This window comes from Grampus griseus (assembly GCF_964374135.1).
Source record: "Grampus griseus genome assembly, chromosome: 11".
Classification (NCBI taxonomy): Eukaryota; Metazoa; Chordata; class Mammalia; order Artiodactyla; family Delphinidae; genus Grampus; species Grampus griseus.
The window spans coordinates 71,075,516-71,101,392 of NC_139005.1; the positions used below are offsets into that span (position 1 = coordinate 71,075,516).

The window sequence follows — 25,877 nt, forward strand, 5'->3', positions numbered from 1 at the left end:
CACCCTTCACACTGTGTTTTTTCTTCTTAGCACTTTAACATCAGCTGACATACTACATATTGACTTGCTTACCTATTATGAGCCTTCCCTTACTGGAATGTAAGCTCTACAAGTGCAAGAAGTTTTTTGATTGCTGTTTACCAGCACCTAGAAGAGTACCTCACACAAAAAAGGCCCTCAACAAATAACTGTTAAATGAGCAAATGTAGAAAGTATAACACTACCATGATATTTTATGCATATGAGTTTCTGACTGCTTCATAAGCTAACATGGTAAACATAACAATTAAGTAGGGAGAAAAAGGCATTAGATTTCCTAACTATAATAAAGAATATTAAATTTACCTTTAATCTTGGCAAATCTTTATTTGCTTGTTCAAGCTGAAATTTTAATTCAATATTTTCAGATGACAACTTCAAGTTTTCCCTCTGGAGCTCCTGTTCTCTTTGATAATGATCATCTGACTCTATTCCTGAAGTCTTCAGGAAAATGAAGTTAGGAATATTTTTAAGGTGTAACAAATAAAAGCTACGCTGAAACACTACGCTGAAAGGGAACATTTTTCCTCAAAGGAATGAGAAAATTGGAGAGCTCTAGAGAAAACAACCATAAACGAACAAACAAACTCACATGAGAAAAGGTAATCAGTCTGTTGTAATTAATACAGAAAGCAAAGTCAGTGTGATTTAATAATGTCCACACATATAATGCCTCCATATATACTCTCATAATGACTAAACGAATTTGTAGTGGTCCTTCCATCCAAAAATAAAGTACTGTTACCTGTTACAGATTGTCTCATGCCCCAACCCCTACCCAGCCCCAAATTCATATGTGAAGTCCTAACACTCAGTACCTCAGAATGACCTTATTTGAGGATAGGGCCTTTTCAGAGATAACTAAGTTAAAACAGGGTCATTAGGGTGGGCCTTAATCCAACAAGGTCTGATGTTCTTATACCAAAGGGAAATGTGAACATACAGACATACATAGAAGGGAGACACTGTAGAGACAGGGAGAAGCTAGCCATCTATGAGCCAAGGAGAGAGGTCTGGAACAGATCCTTCCCCCAAGGCCTAAAGAAGCAATCAACTCTGCCGATACCTTGATTTTGGACTTCCGCCTTTCAGAAGTGAGAGAATACATTTCTGTTGTTTAAGCCATCAACTCCGTGGTGTTTTGTTATGGTGGCCCTAGCAAACAAATCTACAAGCCTACAAAAAGTGCCTCAATTCCTTCTCCTTTAGAAAGCTATTCATCATTCCTTGAGCTAAAGTAATCACTCCCTCCTCTGAAATCCAGTAACACTTTATTTGCATTTCTTTTGGCATGAATCCACCTTGGGTTATTATTTATGTTCAATTTCAGTTCTCATTCTAAGCTATAGATTATTTGAAAGAGAAATCTGTGCTTGGTTACTTTTTCCTATAAAGTGGGTAGAATACCCCTTACCCTCATAAACTTATTAAGAGCATTATATGAGATAATTTTGTGAAAGCACTCAGAACAGCTTTAGTTTTTTTCTCCTCCATTCCATTCTCTATTGGCTTGATTGACGATCAACTCAATAACTCCACAGACATTATGATGATTATCATATTATTATATATTTATATATTACACATTACATTATTATTAAAGTATAATATTCTATAAATACATTTATTATACATGGCTCTGTAACATCTTTTTAATTAGCAGTAGGTTAAATATATTCTGACATTTTCACCATTAGGTTAAAAAAAAAGTAAAAAAAAGAAAAAGTTTTCTTAGGTAAAACGCAGTAAAAGTAAAGAAATTAGAAAATAGGAGACAGAAATGTAAAGAAATTCTGGGCTGACCTTTGATTCTGACCTGAGGGCATACACTGCATGTATCTACCTGATTTCTAACTGTTTGAGGGAATGTGTGTGCGTATGAACATATACAGTGGCAAGAAAAAGGACATATTTCATGGTGTCAGTAAACTATAGCAATATGTTCCTACTTATTCTCTGTCAGATAACCCAAGTATACATTCTGATTCTACTACTATTAAGGTTAACCCTAGGCAAATCATGCCACCTGCAACATCCTCTGTTTTTTGTTGTTTTTTTTTTTTGCGGTACATGGGCCTCTCACTGTTGTGGCCTTTCCCGTTTCGGACATGGAAATCTATAGTTCCCTATCCCTGAGCTGTTCTGTCTCCCTTACTTCACCTCTTCAGTCTATGATAGCTATTTAATAAGGGTTAATAAGTACCTCTAACTGATAGACATAAAATGTACTAAATTTCATTCACAGAAGAGAATAATTCTATCTGATGATATTACATGAACTGTTGAATTTTTTCAACAGTTCTCCTCACTAAAATATGGATGCAATTCTTTGTGTAAGTGAATGTGGATCATTTTTTTCCTCCTATTCTCAGAAAACAAAACTAAAAGTATTAGTTGAGATTGTCCAAATTTTTGGAAAATAAATTCTAGTGAAACTTCTATAAAAGTAAAATAAATAAAATTCTTGTGTAATCAATTTTGGGGGGACTTCCAAATTGCTCTATAGAAGGAGAATCCTGTTAAAAGGTATACACTGCCAAAAGTCAAATTCTTAGTGGATGAGAGTTAGTGATAACAGACAGTGGAAGTCTCAAATTCTCAATTACTTATTATCAAGTGAAAAAAAGAAGCATTATGTACCTGGATAAGGAAACGAAATAAGAATTAAGACATTTTCATCCATTTTCTCTTAATTTAAATGTCTGATTTAATGAGAATGAGGACTTAGGTGACTGGAATATCTGAAGTGGAAAGGAATGAATGAATGAATGAATGCTATTTGATTTCAACTGGGAACAAACTTCTTATTCTGTTGAATAAATTGACCAAACTTAGTGTATGTAGAAAGTTCATAAATTGTAGAATCAGACCTCCATTTAAATCCTGGTTCTGCATCTTCTTGATCACTAGAGATGTTACTTATTCTCCAAGCTTCCCACATAAAGTAGAAATAATTCTCTGCAGAGTATTGTGAAAACTATACCTAGGCAATACATGTAAGCTTCCTTTTCTCATTATAAAAAAGTATCTGTTACAAGGCAAAAAGACCATTAAAGGAACTTGCTATATATGTTAGAATGTTACACAGCATCATAACAGATTTTTACTGATATTATTCATTGTAGTGAAATTTTACTCGCAGTGAGATTTTACAGCATGCTGAAGCAGGAATTTCTAAGGCAAAACGAACTCATCTAAAGTGCCTTATTTTCGTTATTCTGTTACCTAATCTAATACTTGGTAAAACAGTGAGTACTAATGGTAATACCAATACCAATGGTAAAACAGTGAGTACTAAAATGAATCGGGAAATGTACAACCACTAAGTTTTTGTAGGAACTAGTCAAATATTAGGGTTTAAGGAGAAGTTTATTAACAATTAATATTCTTTACAAATTCTACACAATTTGTTTCCATTTGCACCATATATGTACACCACTTGCTATGAGAAAACTCAGCCAAGAGAGGAATAAAGGACTGCCATGTACTCAAACCTGGGACGCTTCGTTTCTTGGCTGGACTGACACATCAGTTCCAGAGTTTGCCTGTGCATCCTCCTCAGCACACTGCCTCACTGCAGCAGTGCTTGTGGCGTAACCACAGTCCTCCCCAGCAGATTCTTCTGGATCCATGTGGTTGTTGTGACTCACATCTTCAGCTATGTGTCCCTTTTCTTTCTCATTCTTGCCTAGCTCATTCTCTTCCTTGTTTTTATATTCCTGTTTATTATTTTCACAACAGTCTTGATTAATTTTTTCAACTTTACAATCTGGTTCCTTTTCAAAATTGGAGTTAAAATCCGTCAAGGTACCATTAGTTGACCTAAATGGACTTGATTTATTATTTGGTCTTGACTCAGATTTAGTTAACTCCGTAGGATCTACAATATCTTCTGCTTTGTGTTTTTCTTCATTACTGTAACACTGTAGAATATTCCTAGGTACCTGATGACATAAGTTGTCCCTAACATCTATTCCTTTCCTATTTTTAATTCTGAGTACTGTTATGGGTTTTTTTTGGTTCCTGTGTAAATTGTTCTTTTTGTGAAAAATATTATGCCTGTATTTATTAACACTGGTAGCAAGAGGAGAAAGCGTAGCTGCATCACATAACAGATTCTGCTTGAAGCAGACGAAAGAGAAGAAACAGGAAAAGAAAAGGAAAAAAAATAATAAAAATATACACATGAATGCTTTAAAATAAGATACAACAAATAATTCTACATTAATGAGACTTTATAAAGAAAAACGAGAAATGTATCACATATTTGAATGGAAATAATGTCATAACATACCTTCCTATTTTATCTAACTATATGTTCTTGTCACGGCAAAACTCATAACTACATTTAAAAATCTCCAGAAATCATTTGTAATGACATTTTATGCAAAGCATAAGAATCATAAGTTTACCATTATTATGTAAAAAGAATTATAGAAGTTAACATACATCATTACCTAGTAAAAATAAAAGTTGGATTTATTGCATTAATATGAATGAGAAGGATCTACTGTTTTTAGCTAGCTAAAGGTAGAAGTTGATTTCACTTTTAAACTTTAGAATACAAAAAATGAAAAGAAAAGATGTGCACTTACTGAAGGCCTAGAATATGCATCCTTTGAAAACTGTTTTTCTAAAGCATGAAGCTTTTCTTGGAGGTATTTATTTTGTAAGCGTAAATCTTCTATAACAGAATCTCGAGGAAGAGCCTGATGGGTCCTATGAACAACAATCACAGACTCTTTACTGTTCAAACTTCCAACTTTTTACTGTTTTATCATATTAAAAAATAGAAAAAAATATTTTAACACTGTATTTCTTTTAAATTCTACAAAACTTGAAAACTTTACAAAATTAAATTAAAACATGACTATATTATAAACTGATCCTCTACAGAGGATTCACGGCTGGCCTCCTTTAAACTATGAATTAAAAAGGGTATTTTGATTTTAAAAAAATATATTAATATATGTAAAGAACATGCATCTATTTTGGGGATTGTGTAAAATAGCTGAATAAAAATACCTACTATTTTTAAAACATTATATAATAATTTCATAACATCCATGCGCTTCTCAAGATGGTAAAGCATTTTATAAGGTTCTTAGTGGAGCCAGATAATAATCTATTTCTTCAATCTATACTACTCACCTGCATGGCCTACAAGGCCCTCTGCTATCTGGCACAAGCACACCTGTTCAGCACATTTGTCCAGGACTCTTCCCTTACTTCGGCAAATAGATCCACTCTTACCCACACATGAAAGATTCACTCCTGCCACTATGTCTCTGCTAGGGTTCTGCTTTCTCGGAATGTCCCTTCCACCTTTAAAATCTAGATCTGATTCATAAAATTCGGAAATTCACATTTGAACTGAGAAGACAAGTTCAATCTCTTTTATAAAGTCTTCTCCAATTACTTCAGCCTCCACAGATTCATATTAGAAAAAAAGCTATTAACGAAATTGAGTTATTTGTAGTGAGGTGGATGGACCTAGAGTCTGTCATACAGAGTGAAGTAAGTCAGAAAGAGAAAAACAAATACCGTATGCTAACACATATATATGGAATCTGAAAAAAAAAAAAAAAGGTTCTGAAGAACCTAGGGGCAAGACGGGAATAAAGACACAGACCTACTAGAGAATGGACTTGAGGATATGGGGAGGGGGAAGGGTAAGCTGTGACAAAGTGAGAGAATGGCATGGACATATATACACTACCAAACGTAAAATAGATAGCTAGTGGGAAGCAGCTGCATAGCACAGGGAGATCAGCTCCATGCTTTGTGACCACCTAGAGGGGTGGGATAGGGAGGGTGGGAGGGAGGGAGATGCAAGAGGGAAGAGATATGGGAACATATGTATATGTATAACTGATTCACTTTGTTATAAAGCAGAAACTAACACATCATTGTAAAGTAATTATACTCCAATGAAGATATTAAAAAAAGCTATTAAATATCTAAAAGTATTAGAAGGTTTCAAAACTAAAATATTTTGATCCTTGAGAAAACTGCAAAGGAGAATAAAAGGATTCGGTTTTATTCTGAACATATGTTTAGACTAAGAAAAACAGGGAGGCTAGGACCAGACAGTAGCTACAAATAGATGTCAAAACAAAGAAAAATGTTTCATTTTGTTCTTCTCCATCAAGGAAAATTCTGAAGAATTTAAGAAACAATGACTTAGAAGGAAATGAGATGGAATGTAGGTTGAAAGCTCACAAGGACCTTGAAAAGTAAATATTTTACAGATTGGGACAAAACACGAGAATCTGAAATATCAGCAAACAGGTGGTAAATTTACCTTTTCCTTTCCTCTAGTATTTCCTGACCTGAACACAACACAGCTTGAAACCTGAAGATGAGCCTCAGCACAGAGGGAGAGAGCTCCACAGGCAAGGCTTAAAGTTCTAGCTCCAGTAAGGAGAAAGGGTGCTTAACAACTCTCACAGACAGTGCAAAAATCCCTCTTATTTTTCTCTTCTATGCATTCTCTCATGTCCCAACCCTCAGGCAATTCCAAGGCAGTGGTGGCAGAGGCTGCAAGGGGAACTCACAGGAGCCAAAATTTTTAGGGAGAGGAATCTTCTTCTCCAATTGGTAGAGCTGTAATTAATAAGGTGGGAAGGCAAAGTAGTGCCCCTCCCCCTCCGCCATGTCCCCTTTCTGCCCTCCAGCTGCTGGCTTAGCTGCAGACAAGATCACAATAGCTGAAGTGCACGGCGCAACAGGGCAACAGATTTGGTTCGAAGTACCAGAAAGGGGAGCCCGAGAGAAACCAAATGTATCAGGGAGATCACAGAAGGAAAGGAGCTCAAGAAAGGAACCTTATAAAGTTGCTTATGAACTTCTGGGCTCACCCCTGAGCATGAATGTATGGATCTGATCCTAATCAGAATATTAAAGAGTCTGAGAACTGAATAGAAGACAGCCCACATAGCAGACTGTCAATAGGGAGTTGCATAGGCAGAACAGAGCCAAAGAGCATTGTAAAAGCTTTGAAAATAATACCGGAACCATAGCCCACATAAAGCAGGTTAGCACATGGGGCCTGAACCTATCCAGACTTGCTAAAACAAAAATATATCTGCATCTTCCATACACTTTAACCAAGATCCAGAGTCACAGAATATAATATTCAAAAGTTCAAGAATATAATCCATATTTATGTGGCATAAAAAGAAGCAGGAATATCTCAACTCACATAGGAAAAGAATCACCAGAACGCAAGCTTAAGGTGACACACATTTACTATATCAGTTTCTATATTTCCACGTATTAGCTTACCTCATATATGATATGTCATTTTCTAGGTCAAGATTTCTCTTTTTTAATTCTTCTAACTCTTTTTCTGACTCCAATGCTCGCACTTCCATAACATGATCAACAGTCATGCCAGTTGTTTTTAGTTTCCTCTGCAAAGTAAGTTTCTCTTTATCAGCTCTGTGGGATTTAATACAGAATCATGAAAATATACCATTCACTGTTTGGCTTGTTCAATTTATTAAATTGCAGCTTCCTTATTGTAAGGCCAATATACAAAAATTGGATCATTCTGTATTTGCTATGAGCTAACTTATTTCAAAATTATAGGAAACTACACTTATAAATTGTTAAAATATATTTAATACACATTTTAAAGAAAATAAAAATTGAACTATAGATAATAAATGATAATTAAAACTAAAAAATTTTTCATATTATCAAAAAACTAACTTCCAGGTCAATTAAAGACTATACATAATTAATTAGGTTTACATTAAATTTAAACTCACTTGGCAAAAAGATCCTTCAAAGTATTCAATTGCTTTGTTAGAATACAGACTTCCCCCTCTTTCTCTTTTAACCTGTTTCGAATTCCCTCTATTTTGGTTTGCCATTTTTTACCTTCTTCCCACCTAATTACTTCTTCTTTGGCACTCTGTAAATAATAATAAAGGAGGAAGAAAATTACCAATATTGTTTTTTAGAATGATCAATTACAATTTACTAGAACAATGGTAAACCAATACTTCCTAAAGAATATGTAAACAGGTTCATTTTGCTATGTCACTTCTAGAATCTTTAGGCCTGCCAAGCTGTAAGCAAAAATGCCCTTCAGTCTAAGATTCTGTATTCTATAACTTGACAGATAAAATTCTGGGGAACAGTCTGGACTAATGCCAACACTCCTAAAGGAGTCTAATACAAATGGATGATGACTAACGTAAACTTCCAACAAAAAATGTATATGTATAAATGACCAACCCGATCTTGTCAGCCCATAGCAATCTCCTAGTATCACAACTCCTTCAAATTTTCAATGCACATTATTTCTCTTATTCAACAGATATTTACTTAGCATGAATCATGCACCAGGTACTACTCTAAGTACTAGGAATAGAAACAATGAATAAACCAGACAAAAAAGGCTTATCTTCATGGGTATTACAGTCTAGTTTATGTTGGTTGGTTGGTTGGTTGGCTGGATTAGGGGAAGGGAGCAAAATACAGACAAAGAACAAGAAAAAAAATTTTTTGAAGTACGTTAGCTGGTGATAAGTGCTTTAAAAAAAAAAAAAGGGGGAAGGAACTAGGATACTTCAGGGCTAGGTGTTATGGTTTGTTATAATTGAGATAAGGTGTCCAAGGAAAGTCTATGTAATGCAGAACAGTCCCATGTACTGAAGAAATATCAAGTGTCCTACTGAACATTCATATAGTTAAAAATTCTGTTCACAATTGTCTGAGCTAAGAATTTATGTCCTTTCCACCAAGCAATTTTTTAACGGTTTTATTATGTACTGAATTTTCTAGGAATACAGCAGTCTTACAAAAGTAAAGACTACAGAAGTCATTTTGCTGAGAACTACAGAAACAACTGTTTACCATTTTGGAAATCAAATTAACAAATGGCAATGCCTTTGTGACATGTGGGGAGCCAACAGACCACATTTGTATTAGTCTGCATTTGTAGCTCTGAATTCACATCGATGTTTCCTAAAGGTGGAAGCACATGACTATTTCATTATGTTTTCTATGAAGCATTTACATGGTGAATTATGAAAAATATATTAATATGTTTATTATTTTTATAAATTATTTTCCTTCTATGTTTCTCCTTCATATTTCATTTAGGGCATTTACGGTGAAATTTTGAAATTATGCACGTAGGTAGTTTATATTAACTAAAAACTTCATCTGGAATAGTAAAGGGGACATTATGAAACACTGTATTTACTATAAAAGAGAATGTTGGGGCTGAAAGGATTAAAAGCCACAGTTTAAAGTCAAATACCCAACTAAGATAAGTAGCCCTATCAAAACGATCTTCTCCCATACTGGCCAATTTTTTACCTTATTTATCTAGTTCAGCTAACATGTATCCTTTAAAAAAATGTAAAAAACTTCAGTAAGTGTTTGATAGTTATTAACTTCTATTTTTTCTAAAATACATACAAGGAATTTTGTGTATTTCCAGAAATGTAAGTATTAGTTGAGGGCAAAAGGTATATGTAAACAATTCTGCAGCATGGTGTATTCTGTAGAGATTGGGCAGTTCTATCCCATCTGATATTATTCTCTGAAGTAGGAGTGAAGTAGGGAAACAAGACTGAAGTAATTTAAAAATAAACAGAAAAACAACAAAGGCAAATGTCACCAACGGTCTGATCTTGACTGGGGGAGAAAAGAGGAGAAGAGAGGACGAGAAGTTCTCTTTTTGTATTTTCTGTACCAATAGCTTCTTATCATAAATTTCAGGATAATGTTATTGCATTTTAAAATTTTCATTCATCCAACGAATACTGAACATCTACTACATGACAGGGACTGTTTCCGTGGCTGAGGATACAAAAATAAACAAAACCAGCAAAGTTCCTGCCATCAAAGTTAACAGTCCAAAAGATGAACACATGGATAAGTAAATTTCTAGTATGTCAGATAGTAATAAATGCTACAGAGACAAGCAGAGAAGTGTAAGAAACACAGGAATGCAAGGACTGGGGGTGGGTTTTGTTACCTTATATAGATAGGCCTCAAACATTGTTTCTTTTTTAAATTAATTAATTAATTTTTAAATTAATTAATTAATTTTTAAATTAATTAGTTTATTTTTGGCTGCGTTGGGTCTTCGTTGCTGCGTGCGAGCTTTCTCTAGCTGTGGTGAGCAGGGGCTACTCTTCGTTGCACTGTGTGGGTTTCTCATTGCAGTGGCTTTTCTTGTTGCGGAGCACGGGCTCTAGGTGCGCAGGTTTCAGTAGTTGTGGCACGCAGGCTCTAGAGCACAGCCTCAGTAGTTGTGGCGCACAGGCTTAGTTGCTCCATGGCATGTGGGATCTTTGCGGACCAGAGCTCGAACCCGTGTCTCCTGCATTGGCAGGTGGATTCTTTAACCACTGCGTAACCAGGGAAGCCCCTCAAACATTGTTTACAGAGAAAAAGGTGTTGAAATTTCAATATGAAACCATTTTTTGAGTAAAAAAAAAATTAGAAATGACCAGTGCTGTGGAATCCGAAAGAATAGTCTCATCAAATTCCTGAATATAGATTGTAATGTTATTGTAGCTCTCTGTGTTCTCATTCTTTTTCTAATATCATACCCTGGTATAGACTTGATGGCTTACAAAGACTTTCATATATTATTTCATTTCATGTCAAAATAATCTTGAGAAGCTGGAATTACAAATAGTATTATTTCTATTTTAAGGAGAAATAAACTGAAGCACAGAAGTTAGAGGTCTAGGCAAAGCCACAAGGCTACTGAGGTATTTTGATAGGAATCAGGTTAGGAACTAGTACCCAAGGATTAGACTTATGGCCAAGTAGGGAGGCAGCAAAGAAAGCAATCCTGAAGAGTAAGGACATTTTGACCTTGCAGTTTTCACCAGCAAAGCTTCTGACAAGTATGTTGTGGTTCCATGTATATAAATGCAAACATTTAGATCAAAATTATACTGACAATGATAAATTTTCATAAGGAAAATGTTTTTCTAGAATATACCCTACTAAAACATTTTAATCCCATTACCTATTTTCTATTCAGTGCCATTAAAGATACTTAATTTTCTTTCATGTTATTGAAATTATCTTATAGATATGAATATTTTCTGGGTAAACGTTACAATAAAAATTCTTCCTAACTATGGCTCCTCCACTGAGATTTTCTTCAGGGGCAAACATTACTACTAACACCAATATTTCCAAGGTCACTTTTGATCTTTTCAATGCTACTTATATCTTGTCTCCAGTTTATTATTTACAACATATTTAATTATGTGGATTTTAGCCAGTTTTAGTTTTTCCTTGGATTATGTCTATCAGTAATTTTTATTACAAAATAGCTTACTAGTTAACTTGTAAGAAAATTTTCAGCTATTTTTCTCACATTACAGAATCAATTTATGAGTGGGTTGGTTATTGATTATTACTGCAAATATTGAATATACTCCAAGTCACTTTGTTTACCCTGAAATAATAGTCCAGTTCATTGAAGGATTAAAAAGGACACATGTGGGTCAAGATAGTAGAATAAAAATGCCCAGCTTTCTTTCCCAAAGGTCTATATAAACCAATCTATATAAACAATTATATTGAGAAAAGTGATAAATACAGCTGGGTATGTATGGTATGAAGGGATTTGGGATGTACTGTAACGTCAGGAAGATGATATAGTAATTTCTGAATAAGAGTTACATTATTGGTGTCTCTTCAAGCAGACCTGTAAATTCCTAAAGGACTGAAACTTGTCTTAAACTTCTCTATGTTATCCAGTACCATTTATGGTATATGTATCAGGTCCTCAGATCAATGAATTACCTGTTCTTCAATTACATATTTAACTAAGTCTATCACTACCTTAAACATATCAGTACATTTCTTCACATACCTTTTCTTTCATAGGTTTTATTTCTACCTCATCCACCTTTTTTTCCAGTTGGCTTTCTAGCTTTTTAATTTTCTTTTGGAGTTCTTCAATTAAACTTTGTTTGTTATCTATCAGAGCTTTGCCCTGAAAAATAAGATGTATTTTTACATTTTACAAATAAAAAAGTATCAAACAAAATACACAACAAATACTCCAGTTGTAGAAACTTTCTGAGACTACAGCTAACCATGCTTTCTAAACGACACTATTGATATTTAAGAATAACATAGTAGCTACTTCTGTATTTTAATAAGATATGCTACCCTGAAACTACAAATACAGTAAAGGTCACTGAGAGAATTAGCAACTACATTAATCAAAGTGATTTGAAAGCTAGTTTCAGCAAATATTATAGACAGAATTAAAAAGTGGGAATAAACTACTACCTGTATATTATAAATCAAAACATTATCACAATTAAATATAAAATTACCTGTAATCCACTGGTTAATCTTTTAATTTGCCTTTTCAGTTCATCATTCTCTTGATCAATTCCATCTTTCTCTCTAAGCATTTTATTATAGGCTTTTTGGTTTTTTTGTAGTTCACTGGTTAGGTCATTCAAATTATCAGTTAGTAAGTTCTCTCTGTTTTTACTTGTTTTAAGAGCTTCTTTAAGTTTTAAATTTTTTTCACATAAATCTTCAACTTGTGACTAATACAAGATAAAGGTTTAATTCATGAATCTTCAGCAAGTATCAATGATAAAAGCAACAATAATAGAGAAAGTACACCATTAATACTTACTAAAAAGAAAGTTTCAGTCTAAATTTTTAAGCACATACATGCAAAAAAAACCACCACAAACTACATAAATTTTTCTAGCTTCATTTCAAATGAACCAAGTTTACTTTGAGGGGAAAAAAAAAACAAAACATGAAGAAGCTGTCTAAAGCAATTCATCTTTAACAAACACCTAGAACCAAAATTTTATCATATAAGCAAATGTTTCATTATGGCTGAATTAATTTACTAGAAAAACAAGTACATATCAACGTACACAGCAATTTCTTTTTTGAACACTGAAGCATAAGAGTAGTATAAAACAAAATCTTTTACTCTAAGTAGTTTCTAATCCACTTTGTAAAGACAAGACATAAAAGGATAGCTCACAATATTAGACAGTATATATAAGCCACTGGAAAGGAGTTCTTAGCTGTCCCATATAGTAACATTGATGGGAATACTGGTACTTATTATATGTCTTGTTGAATAAATTATTACAGGCCAAAAGGGATTACCAATAGCACTAATAGGAAACTAGTAGTATTATAGTGCAGTTACGAGACAAACAAACTCTCCTGGAGAGTCAAAAAAGGCTTCAAGAAAAATGACTGGAAGAATGTAAAGAATTCAGAGAAGAAATTTCAGGCAAAGAGAAAGGTACTGAAGAAGACATCATCAAAGGGCTATACCTATTTATAAATTTATTACTGAATGGATTTTTACTGTCAACTATGCTAATAATCTTGATAGGCACAAGAGATTTTAAAAATCTGACTAAAATCCAGTCCTTACATGGTTTAATGGCAATGAAGGGTATATGGTTTAATGGCAATGAAGGGTATATACAAATAAACCAAGAGCAAATAAAAATTACAAACAAAACATATACAAAGTAGATTTTTCATTTTACTCAAAATATACTATATGAAACTTTATGTGAAGAAATTTGAAAATCATCATTAAATGTATATGTTTTGGAGAAAAAATTTTATACAGTTCCAAACGTAACAACTGGGTAAGAAAATAATAAAATACATTGTCAAAAAATAATAAATAACTTCAAAAAAAGGCTTTAAAGTTAGGCAGCTCTGTAGATTAAATGTCAAGGACCACATGATTTCCATAAACTATTTCAGGGGCTAAAAAGGGAAAGCTAACTAACTCATATTATGAACTTAGCAAAAACTAAATGGAAAATTCTGAAAAGGCAAAAGAAATAAAACAAAGGAATCTGTACACCTATCTTGCTTATCAATATAGAATTTAAAATCCTAAGAAAAATATTTCTTAAATTTAATTCTGTTAGGAGAAATAGCTTATAATGGCCTATCCTTTGCTAATCCCCAAGATGCTATTCAGTGAGTACAATAAACATGCTTAGTGTTCAAAACTGTGTGTAGGATTTCCCTGGTGGCGCAGTGGTTAAGAATCTGCCTGCCAATGCAGGGGACACAGGTTCGATCCCTGGTCTGGGAAGATCGCACATGCCACAGAGCAACAAAGCCCGTGAGCCACAACTACTGAAGCCCTTGCGCCTAGAGCCCATGCTCCACAAGAGAAGTCACTGCAATGAGAAGTCTGCGCACTGCAATGAAGAGTGGCCCCTGCTCACTGCAACTAGAGAAAGCCTGCCCACAGCAATGAAAACCCAAGCAGTCAAAAATAAATAAATAAAATAAATGAATTTATTTTAAAAAACCCCAAGTGTGTGGACATGTGTATATCCACCAATAATTCATTAGAATAAATTCCCTATTCATTATTAAAATTACTATATATCCAAGTGGATTCTCTTCCAATGGGAATTAGCAGGAATTCTGTTATATTAACGCACATGTCGATACGCACCTTTAGCTCTTTAGTATGTTGATCAACAATCTGTTGAACATTGAGATTTGCCTCTTTCTGAGAAGTCGTGGAAATAATACGTTCTTCAGCTGCTGCTGTCATTTCTGCCCGAAGTTCCAAAAGTGCCCGACTAAGGGCCTAAAAGTTACAACATACGTAATATTTTTAAAAAATTGGTATTTCATATAAGCAATACAAAATATACATAAGCTTTATTACTTTAAACTGTTTTCCTAAAATACCATGTGTTTAATCAAACAGAATTCACAAACTAACAACCCAACTTTTTCAAATGAATTTCCTTTAGTAAGTGAATTCAATTCTTTCCAAATTGAGTGTGAATTCAAAATCTTGATAATAATAATTGTGAGAACCCAGCATCGAATCAAGCAATCTGTACTACAAAACCCAGGCATGTTTTGTTTTCAAACTTCCAAGTTGAAATATTTATTTAAATTACTCACTTAGTACATACTTCCATGTGAAATTAATTGAATGTAAGTAGACAAGGAAAGTTACAAGATTAGAAGACTTAAAGTTTGCCAATAAATTTCATGAGCTAGCACAGAAAAACAGCAGCACCTTCTAAAACAGTTAAGTATATAAAATGAGATAAATAAAAAAACTAATAAATCTGTTAATCCACTGACCAACTCCTTTTCATAACACTATCTCTGCGATCTCCTTCTTTAATCTTTCCTCCTCTTATCCTAACTCCCTCTTAATCCCCAAAGTTACTTAAAATTTTTCAATTATTCAAATTATTCAAAATAGCCTCAGTAACATACAATCCTTATAGGAAGGAGAGAAAATAAATAATGTAATGAAGATTTCCCTTTATTTCCTACAGCTAACCCACAAATCAGGTTGAAAACATAAAAAGATAAATTAGACTATATCTGAACTTAAAAACAACACCTATCTATAAAGTTATTTAAAAGAATTATAAAAACCCAACCCTGCTCAAGATAAGGCTTATACTTTTTATTACGAGAGAGATACATGCTATCATCTTCTACAAATCTTTTGTAAAAGCAATCTACCACATGTTTTTCTTAAATATTGATAATTTTCTATTGTTACTTACTTTTTGTTGTTTCTCTTTCAGGGCTAATTGGCTCTTCAGCCTTTCTACTAGATTCCTCATTGTAGTTGTTGGAGCTCTTGAATTTGCTTCTTTTTGAGCCTGAAGTTCAGATTTTAAACTCTGCGACTCTTTTTGTGACTGGGCCAGAAGACACCTCAAATCCTCTACTTGTGCTTTTATTTGTTTCACTTCATCTGCATGATTTTCTTGGAGCCTAATATAAAGCAAACATATGTACTTAATAGAGTAGTTGCTGCAATTAACAATTTGATTGACACAAATTTTACAAAGAACAAATGTTTGGTCCTCAGCATCCTTAAAATCTAAGATTTGATCCAAATCCAAAAGATGAACAATTCTTTATTCTACTTAACTACTCTTAAACTTAACATAAAATAGAGTTTTTTCTTCCAGTTTCTACTATTTTTTGCAGCAATTGCATCAAGTAATTTGTGGCTCTAGATGAAATAATATAGAGAATGAACAAAATAACACTTTAAATATTATGGTTCCTGCGAGATGTGACTGCTTCCTTTGTATCAGGGATTTCTCAACCATGGCACTATTGACATTTCTGACTGGATAATTCTTTATTGGGGCGGGGGTTATACTGTCCTATGCATTTTATTTTATTTTATTTTATTTTATTTTTTGCGGTACACAGGCCTCTCACTGTTTTGGCCTCTCCCGTTGCGGAGCACAGGCTCTGGACGCGCAGACTCAGTGGCCATGGCTCACAGGCCCAGCCGCTCCGCGGCATGTGGGATCTTCACGGACTGGGGCACGAACCTGTGTCCCCTGCATCGGCAGGCGGACTCTCAACCACTGCGCCACCAGGGAAGCCCTGTCCTATGCATTTTAAAACATATTTAGCAGCATTCCTTGCTTCTACCAACCAGATGCCAGTAGTACCTCCTAGTTGTTCATCAAAAATGTCTACAGACAATAACAAATGTCCCTGGAGCGGGGAGAGGAGAGCAAAATTACTTCCGCTTGAGAACCACTGCCCTATAACAACATGTTACAAAGACAAAATATAAACCTTCACAGAAATCACATGTATTATGGTTCTAAAGTCACTAGTATTGTATCTATAACTCTATCTATGGCTGTATACTATATAGAAGTAGATACTATCAAAAGACTTAGTTAATTCAATTAATCCTACTGCTCAGTCAGTATTAATTACCCTTATAGACTGAATTATATCCAGTTCACTGTGCTTATATAGACACTGCATTAATAAGGTCACCAATATGGAGATTCAAATGATTAAACTTTGATCAGTGAGAGGAAGGTCTGTTAAACCACGAACAGGTATTAAACACTCTGAGACTTGTTGCTTACAGCAAAAACTTAAGTCACTTTAAATAATCATCAAAGTGTAAAAATACAAGGTTTCACTAAAAAAATGACAAAGAACTATAATTTCTTAAGACACATTAAAATATGTATGCCAATGTGCACACAGAGAATAGAAGTATAATTTTAGGCTAAAATGACATGGTAAGGTACAAAACAACAACTTCAAGTATTTCATGTGGCAAAAAATTATATATACAAGGTAATGTCAAAAAAATGATTATTTTCTACATCCAGGAATTAGATTCAAAATGCAAGAAATTTTATGCTCTAAAATATGACAGAAACTTACTATATCAAAAATAGCATCTCATGTATAAAATTTAACAGAATGGGGAAAATTAGATTGAAAATATACCATATGCTGTTGCTAATTCTCTTTTCTCTTAGAGAATAACTTATTTAAAGTAGCAGCTTCTTAAGCACAAATAGTGTTAGTTTTGTCAGAAGCATCTTGGATAAATGAAAAAAGAAGCAAAGGTTCTAATAAGGGCTTCAGAGATGGAATGGAATTATAAGTTAAGTAGTTAGCTTTCTTATTTTTTTCAGATACGAAACTGACTCTCAGAGAGATAGTTCTACAATGATTACAAAATACCTAAATATAAACCTATTTTAGTTTTAAAATACACATTCTGATAAATGGTTGAACAATGTTTAGAATCTCTAATATAGAGAATGCTGTGAGCCCTCTACCGTCACTGTGGTTAATAAAAAAGATTGGTTAATTTTTCATTCAACAAATATTTGAGCCTTTAATGTATGCCAGAAACTGTTATAGGTATGTAAATAAAAGTTTTATATTTATATGTTACTTTACAATTTTCAAATTACTTCCACATACATCATCATTTGGCCTTTATATAACCACCTTGAAAGAGCCAGGGTAAGTACTGTCATTTCACTTTTTAGATAATAAAATGGAAATTTAAAAAGGTTAAAGATGAGATTCTATGTAAGAATCTGAGTTGGCTCTTGAGTCAGACTGACTAGATTCAAATCGTGGCTTTCCCATCTTCTCCTAGGCATGTAACTGAGGCTTCCTACAGCCTAGTTTCCTAACTGCAAAATGGAGTGAATATGCTATGTCACAAGTAGTATAAAATGAGATAATATATTCAACATTTTTAGAACAGTGCATGACATAACAAATGCTTACATTTATCTTTATTATATCATTATTCCCATTTGCCAATATCTACATTTCTAAGACTTACCGTAATTTGATATTTTCAAACTCTTTGACTTTTAATTCAGTGACTTCTCTTTGTCTCTCTAAATCCTGAGATACATTTTTTAGTTTGATCACAAGTGAGGAGAGAGAGTCATCTTGTTCTGCTACTCTCTGTTCCATCTCAGCCAAATGAATAAAATGCTTGTTGGTAAGAACTGGAGTAGGAGACTGTTTTATTAAATCCTATGAAATATGGTTGGTTATATTAGCCATGAGCAGGTACAATGCAATGCCATACTTACTCCATAATTTTAACTTGGTTCCTTAAATGATCAAAATATAATATCAAATCTAAAATGTAATGATTTAATAGGTAATGAAGGCTTAAAGAAGATAGGAAATATAGATCTTATTCTTTGTATTCCCAGTATATGGCAAAGTGCCTACATGTAGTGGGGGATCAATAAATAAATGTTGATTGAATTAATGAGTTAAGGCTTGAGGAAGCTAAGGTTTGCTTAAGGTCATTTCGCACATATAGAATACAATGATCAAAAGAGGCAAGAATGAACTGAATTCAGAACATGGAAAGCAGTTAGACACAGGTAAACTTAATGTGCAGATTTGAAAAGAAAGATTGAGGTCAGATCATGGAAGGCTTTGAGTACGTGGCTAAGAAACATAAACATGATTTTGTAGGCAGCAGTAAGCTACTAACAAATGTCGGTTTAGGGAAAAAAATGATTACAGCTGTGTCTTCAGAAGATTATTCTGGCAAAAAAAAAAAAGGTAGGATGGCTTCTAGTCCAAAAAAAAAAAAAAAGGGAGAGCTAAATTTTCAATTGCATGGTCTCAAAAATCAATAAAGAATAGAACAAAGTTCTTAGAATCTTACCCAAGTTGCTTCTTTGAATTTACTGAGTGAACTATCAGCCTGTAGTTCTAATTTATGATGAAGAATATGAAGTTCCTCTTCATGTTTCTTAACAATTTCTCTTTGTTCCTGTTTTACAAGAAATCAAAACTATATCTTATATTATGATTCAAATAAATTCACATTCTAAAGGTCTTAAATATTTTCTTATCTTTACCTTCTAAAATCCTTATGAGATAGGGAAGGAACAACATCTGCATGTATTTATTTATACCTGTATACATTTCCCCTAGCACATGTTCAAACTGACAAGCCCAGCCTTAGAGAATAATTTATTATTAATATTAGAATAATATGTATCCATCAGCTTTTAACTTGTTTCTAGCAAATTTTTAAATGTCAGATTTTTTTCCCCTCCAAGTTCTAGCAAATTTGATTTCCACTGATACCTGTGTGACAGATTTCATTCTAACTTACTGCCTCAGTCTTTACCTATTAACTCAAATGATATTTTTCAAAATCACATAGTTTCACCATGAAAGCCTAATTTAGCAATTTAGTCGGTCCATAACACAACTGCCAGTTTTACTGACAGATCTGTAATCCAATCGCGTGAAAGTAACAATACCTGAATAGAATCATTTGAAAACAAGAAATGAAATACCACTTCAGGGCAGAACAGTATTTGGCATTTGTCTAAAAAACATCATAATAAATAAAAGAGCATAACATAATATAATAAAATACCTCTCTGGCTTTTTCTAGAAGATGTTGATACTTCTTTAACACTTCTTCCTTTTGATTTAACCTTGCTTGCATGTTTGCAATGGTCTGATGAGCAAGTTTCAATGTGTGATGAGATTTTGGTTCCACCTCTTTTCTTCCTAGCTCAGCTATAAGCTTTTCTCGTTCTGCAGTGGCAGGCAATCGAAGCCTCAGTTCATTAATTACTTTGTCTCTTGACAGAATATTTTCCTCTGCTAACCGTAAAGCAGATTCTTTTTTTTTTAGCTTCTGCAATGATCAAATCATAAAAAAATACATTTTTCTTTTAAAAATGCTTCATCTGAATTTTAGTGAGATTAGCTATAAGCAAGGAAAGGAGTTTCATTTTATTTTTCACATCATACTTATAATAGCCAAATGATACTTAATAAGGTTAATCGACTGTATTTCTATGTGACAGCAGTTATCTACATGTATATTTTACTTATTTGTAAGATTATCACATGTGTTAGAAATTTCACTGTTATGATGAAAATGAAATTTACTTACAGTACTTTATTTAGGTCTTATAGATTTAGAACTAGAAATGTGTGGTGGTGATAGATTTAGAAAGAAAATGTAATAAACCATTCCTTTTATTTTGGTCCACTGACTATTAAAGCACTAGAAGAGTAACCTATAAAGTCAACAAAGTATAAAAATTGGAATTTTAGTGGCCTGAGTCAATGGGTCACTATTATAAAATCTGCAGCTTATCAAAACAAAACAGAAGAAAGTGTGTTCTCCTCAACAGAATTAAGGCAGGTATTTAAATTCTAGTAACTCAGCGGCAATACACATAAACAACAAATTTACAATTATAGAAGACAATCTAAGTTTCCTCAGTTGGTTTAAAAGTGCACAATTTAAAAAATTATTTAAAATGTATTTACAGTTAATATGATTTTCATTTTAGTTGACATCTAAACATACTCGGTTTATACTATTTTCTGTAGAATTTAATAAAGAAGACAGATCTAATCATCTATTAACCAAATTTAAGACCTAGATTAAACTAAGAAATAATTTCTAATTTACCTTCAAGCCCTTTAACTATCTACAAAAAGGAATAAACTGAAAATTGATTCAGAGTATAAAACATGCACTTCAAAATAAAACATAAAAATAAACAAGGATGAAAACAATTCTTGATCATAGAGAGGAAAGAAATATATTGCTCATAAAGCTACAGTCAAATGCTCTTTTTGTTTCCTTTCACGCTAGCAACTGAAGAACATGCCCAAAAGTGGCAAATAATGATTAAAAGGAGAGTAATTTCAAATTAGCCATATCTGCTGTTTTTTATCAGCTACTAGAAACATTATAGGAGAATAAAAAAGGAGAACAGAATAAGCAACAGATTCATCATTTTATGCTTCATCCTCATTTAAAAATATTACTTAGAAAATGCCACAAGCATACCTAATAATGCACTAATCAAAATGCAAATTCTTCTAATTACCTCTTCTAGTGATTTGCACGTTGCCTGTGTTTCTAGGATTATTCGAATATTCTCCTTAATTTTTCTTAGAGCAATCTCAAGTTGATTTGGAAGGGGCAAACTAGGGTCTGGCATTGATCCTGTAGCCTCTTCAAACTATTGAGAAATAGAATTTTTTAAAAAAGCAGTTGCAGCATTGAGAAGAACAATATTCATTTTTACAACTATATGACATGACATGGTTAAACTCCACTTACAGTTGAAACATAAAAAGATACCATCAATTAAAATTCCATCCGACCTTAGAAAATATTTCTATTTGTTAACATTATAGGCCGTGCTACAGAGTAGCAAACAAGACTAATCATTCATACCTTTTGTGCTGCATTTAGTATTTCATTTTGCTGACGGTCAAAAACATCTAGTTGACGTTCTAGCTCAACTTCTCTCTGATCCCAGGCCATTTGTCTTTCTTCGTGAAACTGAAAAAGACAGTTTGGGTCAGACACACACAGAGATACTCACCAGGAATTTTTACACACATTTTTCTTATTTAATCCTCACAACAACCCTTTGAGGTCACTATTATTTTCATTTTATGGAAAAAGGAAGTAAATTCAGAGATGAAGTGATTTGCCTAAGATCACAGAGACAGGCAGATATGGAGTCAGGATTTCAATCCATCCATATACCCATCCATCCATTCATCCAAAACATGTTTAATGACACATTCTGTGTGGCAAGCACTATTCAAGACAATGAGAACGCAGCAGTGAACAAAACCAAGTACCTTTCACTACAGAACTTATACAGTAGTGAGGTGGAGATAGTCAATAAACAAGTAAGTATGTAATATGTCAGAGGGTGATGAGTGCTATGGAGTAAAATGAAACTAGGTAATCCCTATTCAGGGAATCTTGATGATAAGATTTACTGTTGTAGACTGAGTGGCTAGTGAAGGCCTCACTGATAAGGTAAGACATTTGAGCTAAGACCAGAAGGCAATGAAAGCATTATCAATACTGTTATCTGGGGTAAGAACAATCTAAGCAGAAGGAACAACAGAATTTCTGAAGCAAGCAAGCATGTGCTTAGTGAATATCATCTGCCTCCAAAGCCTTTGTGCTTTATTCTACACCAAGCTGCCTTCTCCTATTCCATCAGTGAGAGCCAGTAGAAACTTGTAACCTTGAAAAGTCAAATAACTAATATTGAAATAAAAATTAACTTACCAAATAAGTTTGCTTATGAATTATTCCTTTTAAGACTATTAATGCAACTAAATAAATATGTATTTTTAGAATAGTTTAAAAAATAAGAAACAGAATATTTTATAACAATAATAATGGGAGCTACACTCAATTAGGAAAATAATGTAATCACCCATGCAATGTTGTTATGTTAAAAATCTTAGCAACAAATACGAAAGTAAATATAAAATGAAACCTTATTCTGCTGCACAATATCTTCCTCCAGACTACTGATTGTATGCTCATATTCAGAAATTATATTATTCAAATATTTTATTTCTTCTTTATCTTTGACTAATTCTCGACTGAGTTTAAGCTCTTGAAGACGGAGTTCTTCTATCTTCGTATGCCAAATGATTACCTGAAGATTTACAAATTATACATACAAATGTAAATACTATATAAACAAATATTTCTCCACTGATCTTAATGATTTTAATTCAAATTAATGGACATTCTATAACAAAATAAGATATAAGATTATCCTTGGTTGTTCCACAAGGAAAAGTTTATTTAGAATTTCCAGACTTTTCTAATATGTGGGATCTTAACATAAAACATTTTTCAAATGATGTTGGAATGGATATCACTAACATTCACTTTCATTTATTCATTTACTTTCATATATTTACTGGGTCCTTAGTGTATGTATGTAATTGCAACATTCATTTTACTTTCATAAATAAAAATCCTAAATGTTTCTAGCCTAGAGAATAAAATTTAATTTCAAAATAATTATTTTTCGTTTAATTCCTTCCAAATGAGGGCAAAAACAAATTTATATTAAAAAATAAATGTGGGCCTACTACTTGTAAATAATTTTAAACATAATAATTATCAAGAGTAGAATTCAACTAACCACTACAATGTTTAAGAAAAATTATAATTAGTATTTAATTAATATATAAACTTTCCTAGAGTGTTTAAAATTCTTTGATATTATACAATCTAAGCATTTCTATTGAAACCATGGCTTAGAGGAGTCTCATTTTATTTATAAAAAGATATCCAAATAGCCCAAACTCCTAATTTATAAAACCTGAATTAATAAATTATACACGGAATTTTGTTCATATATTAAGCATTATTCACATAGGCACATATTAACTCAAAGTTATTACATAACTCTTTTGAAAATACTGAACTTAAAATCAATGTTTTACCTTTTGGGCTCCCCTGGCATCCTTTAAAGTGCTTATTAACTCTTCCAGCCCCTTTAACTTTAATTCCATCTCCAGTGTTTTGTTCCTCATATTTCTATGTTCTTGTTGAGAATTTTTCATTTCTTGCATTATCTTCAGTTTGTCGTTTTGTAACTGAATCATTGTTTTAGAGAACGTTTCCTGCTGTGCCAAGGGTAAAGCTCCACTAAATTGCCGTCGTAGAGACTGAATTGTTTGGCGCAGATGTGTTGCTCTGTTTCTCCCCTCCAAACGGGCAGAATAGAGAGCTTGTTCTTTTTCATCAAGTTTCTGCTCTAAGCGCAAATTATGGGCCTCCATCTTCTGCAGCTTAGACGTAACCGACTCCAACTTACCAAGAGCGGTAGCCTCACTAACTTGAAGAGAGACAACGTGTTGGTGCAGCTTGGCAATTAGTGCCTTTTCATCAGACTGTGCCTAATATAAAAAATATATGTTTGTAGGAAGTTTCAAGTTTTCCCAATGAAACTTATCATGGTTTTAAAATCACAATTTACTAAATAAAATTTAAAACAGGGTGCTACATGAGATCCTACAAAAATCTAACCTTGTTTTAATTGCAAAAGTGTAGAAAACTAGAATCAAACTTATTTAAAATCTAAATCTGGCATCTAACAGTTGGAATATTACTGTTTTTTTGAAAACTTCCATATATTAATAACAGTATTGATAATAATACTAATGCAGACAATGTGGGGTTTTTTAATCCTAAAAGAACTTATAATGTGAGAATATGTGAAAAACTATATATAAATACAAGAGAAAATATTGTTATGAAAGACATGTTTCTCCTCACTGTCTGGGCTTTGGTCAGCAGCCAGCACAATGCATCTGTAAGCATTTAAATGCTTTTCTGTGTTATGAATGGCATTTCAAATTAACGAGTTTTTCTAATCAACTTACAACTAACAAAAATAGGAGCCTCTATCTGATATATCCTCTGATTAAAACTACAAAATCATCCCAATATCTAATGTAAATTTAGGAAAAAGAAAAGAATCTATATATAAGAGTTAATACTGCACATACCTGATAGTCTAACAGCTGCATTCTGATGGACTCTACTTCCTTTTCCCTGGACTGTTGTTGTGCATTCAAAATTTCAACTTGCCTTTTGGCAATGTCAGAAATCTCTTTTAGTCTAGGAAGTGATAAGATACTTCAGATACAACTGGGTACGTTTTCTAAGTAAATAAATATTAAAATTTCAAATTTCTAGACCCCTGGAAAAGCCATTAGTTTGCAGCATCTCTTCTTTGTATGAAATACTAAAGTTTCCTGAACTGTTTCATGAAACATAATTCCATGAGGAGTTAACAAATGTTCTGTAAAAAATACTCCATTCCCAACATTCCTCTCCCTTGAACACTCATATACATATCATATCAAATGCTCTGAGAAGTTCTAGAGTAAAAAATTATTTCAACCTGTACATTTTTTGCATTTTCCAAATGTATATGGTCAAAGAACTCCTCTCTCACACTTTTTTTCATGAGATGCTTATTATCACGGTTTGGTATAGACGGAATAAGGTATTAAGTAGGCTTACTTGATAAACTGTACAGTTAAGAATACAGAAATTTAAAATTGCCAGGTTCCCTAGATCAATTAATGTATGTTTTGATTTGCTTTATTTTAATTTGCTAGTTACCAGAAATGTGAAAAAGAGATTACACAATTACTACAATTGCAAAAAAAGGGTGGAGCTTGATGGTAAGTTATTAAATTTCCTATATGACTATTTTGGTAAGATTAAACAGGTAAAATAAAATGCATTTTACTTTGGGCTGGAATAACTTTAGTTCAGCGTAACAGATAAGTCAGGTTTCCTCATATTGATTAGAAGCTCTTACCGCCAGTTATGTAAGTTTTCACCAATTAAAATATAACAAAATGAGTAATTATAAATTAGTTTACTTCAAAAGATGAAGTACATGAGGTGAAAGGAAGAATAAAAAATGGGGTCATTCATAGTGAAAAGGGCTGGGAATAACTGATATTCCCAAAAGGACTATCAAGACTCTAAAACAATGGCTATAACTTTATGGGTAAGCCATAAACCCTTTTTACTAATTATCTGTGCTAGACAGATAAACTCAGGGATCCTCATACTTTTCTAATGAAGTAACACATAATTACAAAAGAGTGATTAGACAGCATCTACCTGGTATACACAGTATTTCCTCCTTACATATATTGATACT

At 33.1% G+C, this 25,877-nt stretch overlaps 1 protein-coding gene across 1 annotated transcript in view; it reads right to left on the bottom strand.

The window, feature by feature from the left end:
- Positions 1–25,877, bottom strand: part of CEP290 (centrosomal protein 290) — a 96,787-nt gene that overhangs the window by 14,157 nt on the left and 56,753 nt on the right. Inside the window, exons 30-45 of the mRNA XM_082666888.1 lie at positions 24,703–24,814; positions 23,635–24,090; positions 22,668–22,832; positions 21,596–21,703; positions 21,243–21,377; positions 19,763–20,029; positions 19,037–19,144; positions 18,185–18,384; positions 15,606–15,819; positions 14,519–14,656; positions 12,378–12,599; positions 11,906–12,028; positions 7,815–7,960; positions 7,327–7,482; positions 4,635–4,758; positions 346–480 (exon numbers count right to left, since the gene is read on the bottom strand). Of these exons, the coding sequence (XP_082523014.1) occupies positions 346–480; positions 4,635–4,758; positions 7,327–7,482; positions 7,815–7,960; positions 11,906–12,028; positions 12,378–12,599; positions 14,519–14,656; positions 15,606–15,819; positions 18,185–18,384; positions 19,037–19,144; positions 19,763–20,029; positions 21,243–21,377; positions 21,596–21,703; positions 22,668–22,832; positions 23,635–24,090; positions 24,703–24,814 (2,809 nt within the window). The remainder of the gene's footprint in view (positions 1–345; positions 481–4,634; positions 4,759–7,326; positions 7,483–7,814; positions 7,961–11,905; positions 12,029–12,377; positions 12,600–14,518; positions 14,657–15,605; positions 15,820–18,184; positions 18,385–19,036; positions 19,145–19,762; positions 20,030–21,242; positions 21,378–21,595; positions 21,704–22,667; positions 22,833–23,634; positions 24,091–24,702; positions 24,815–25,877) is intronic.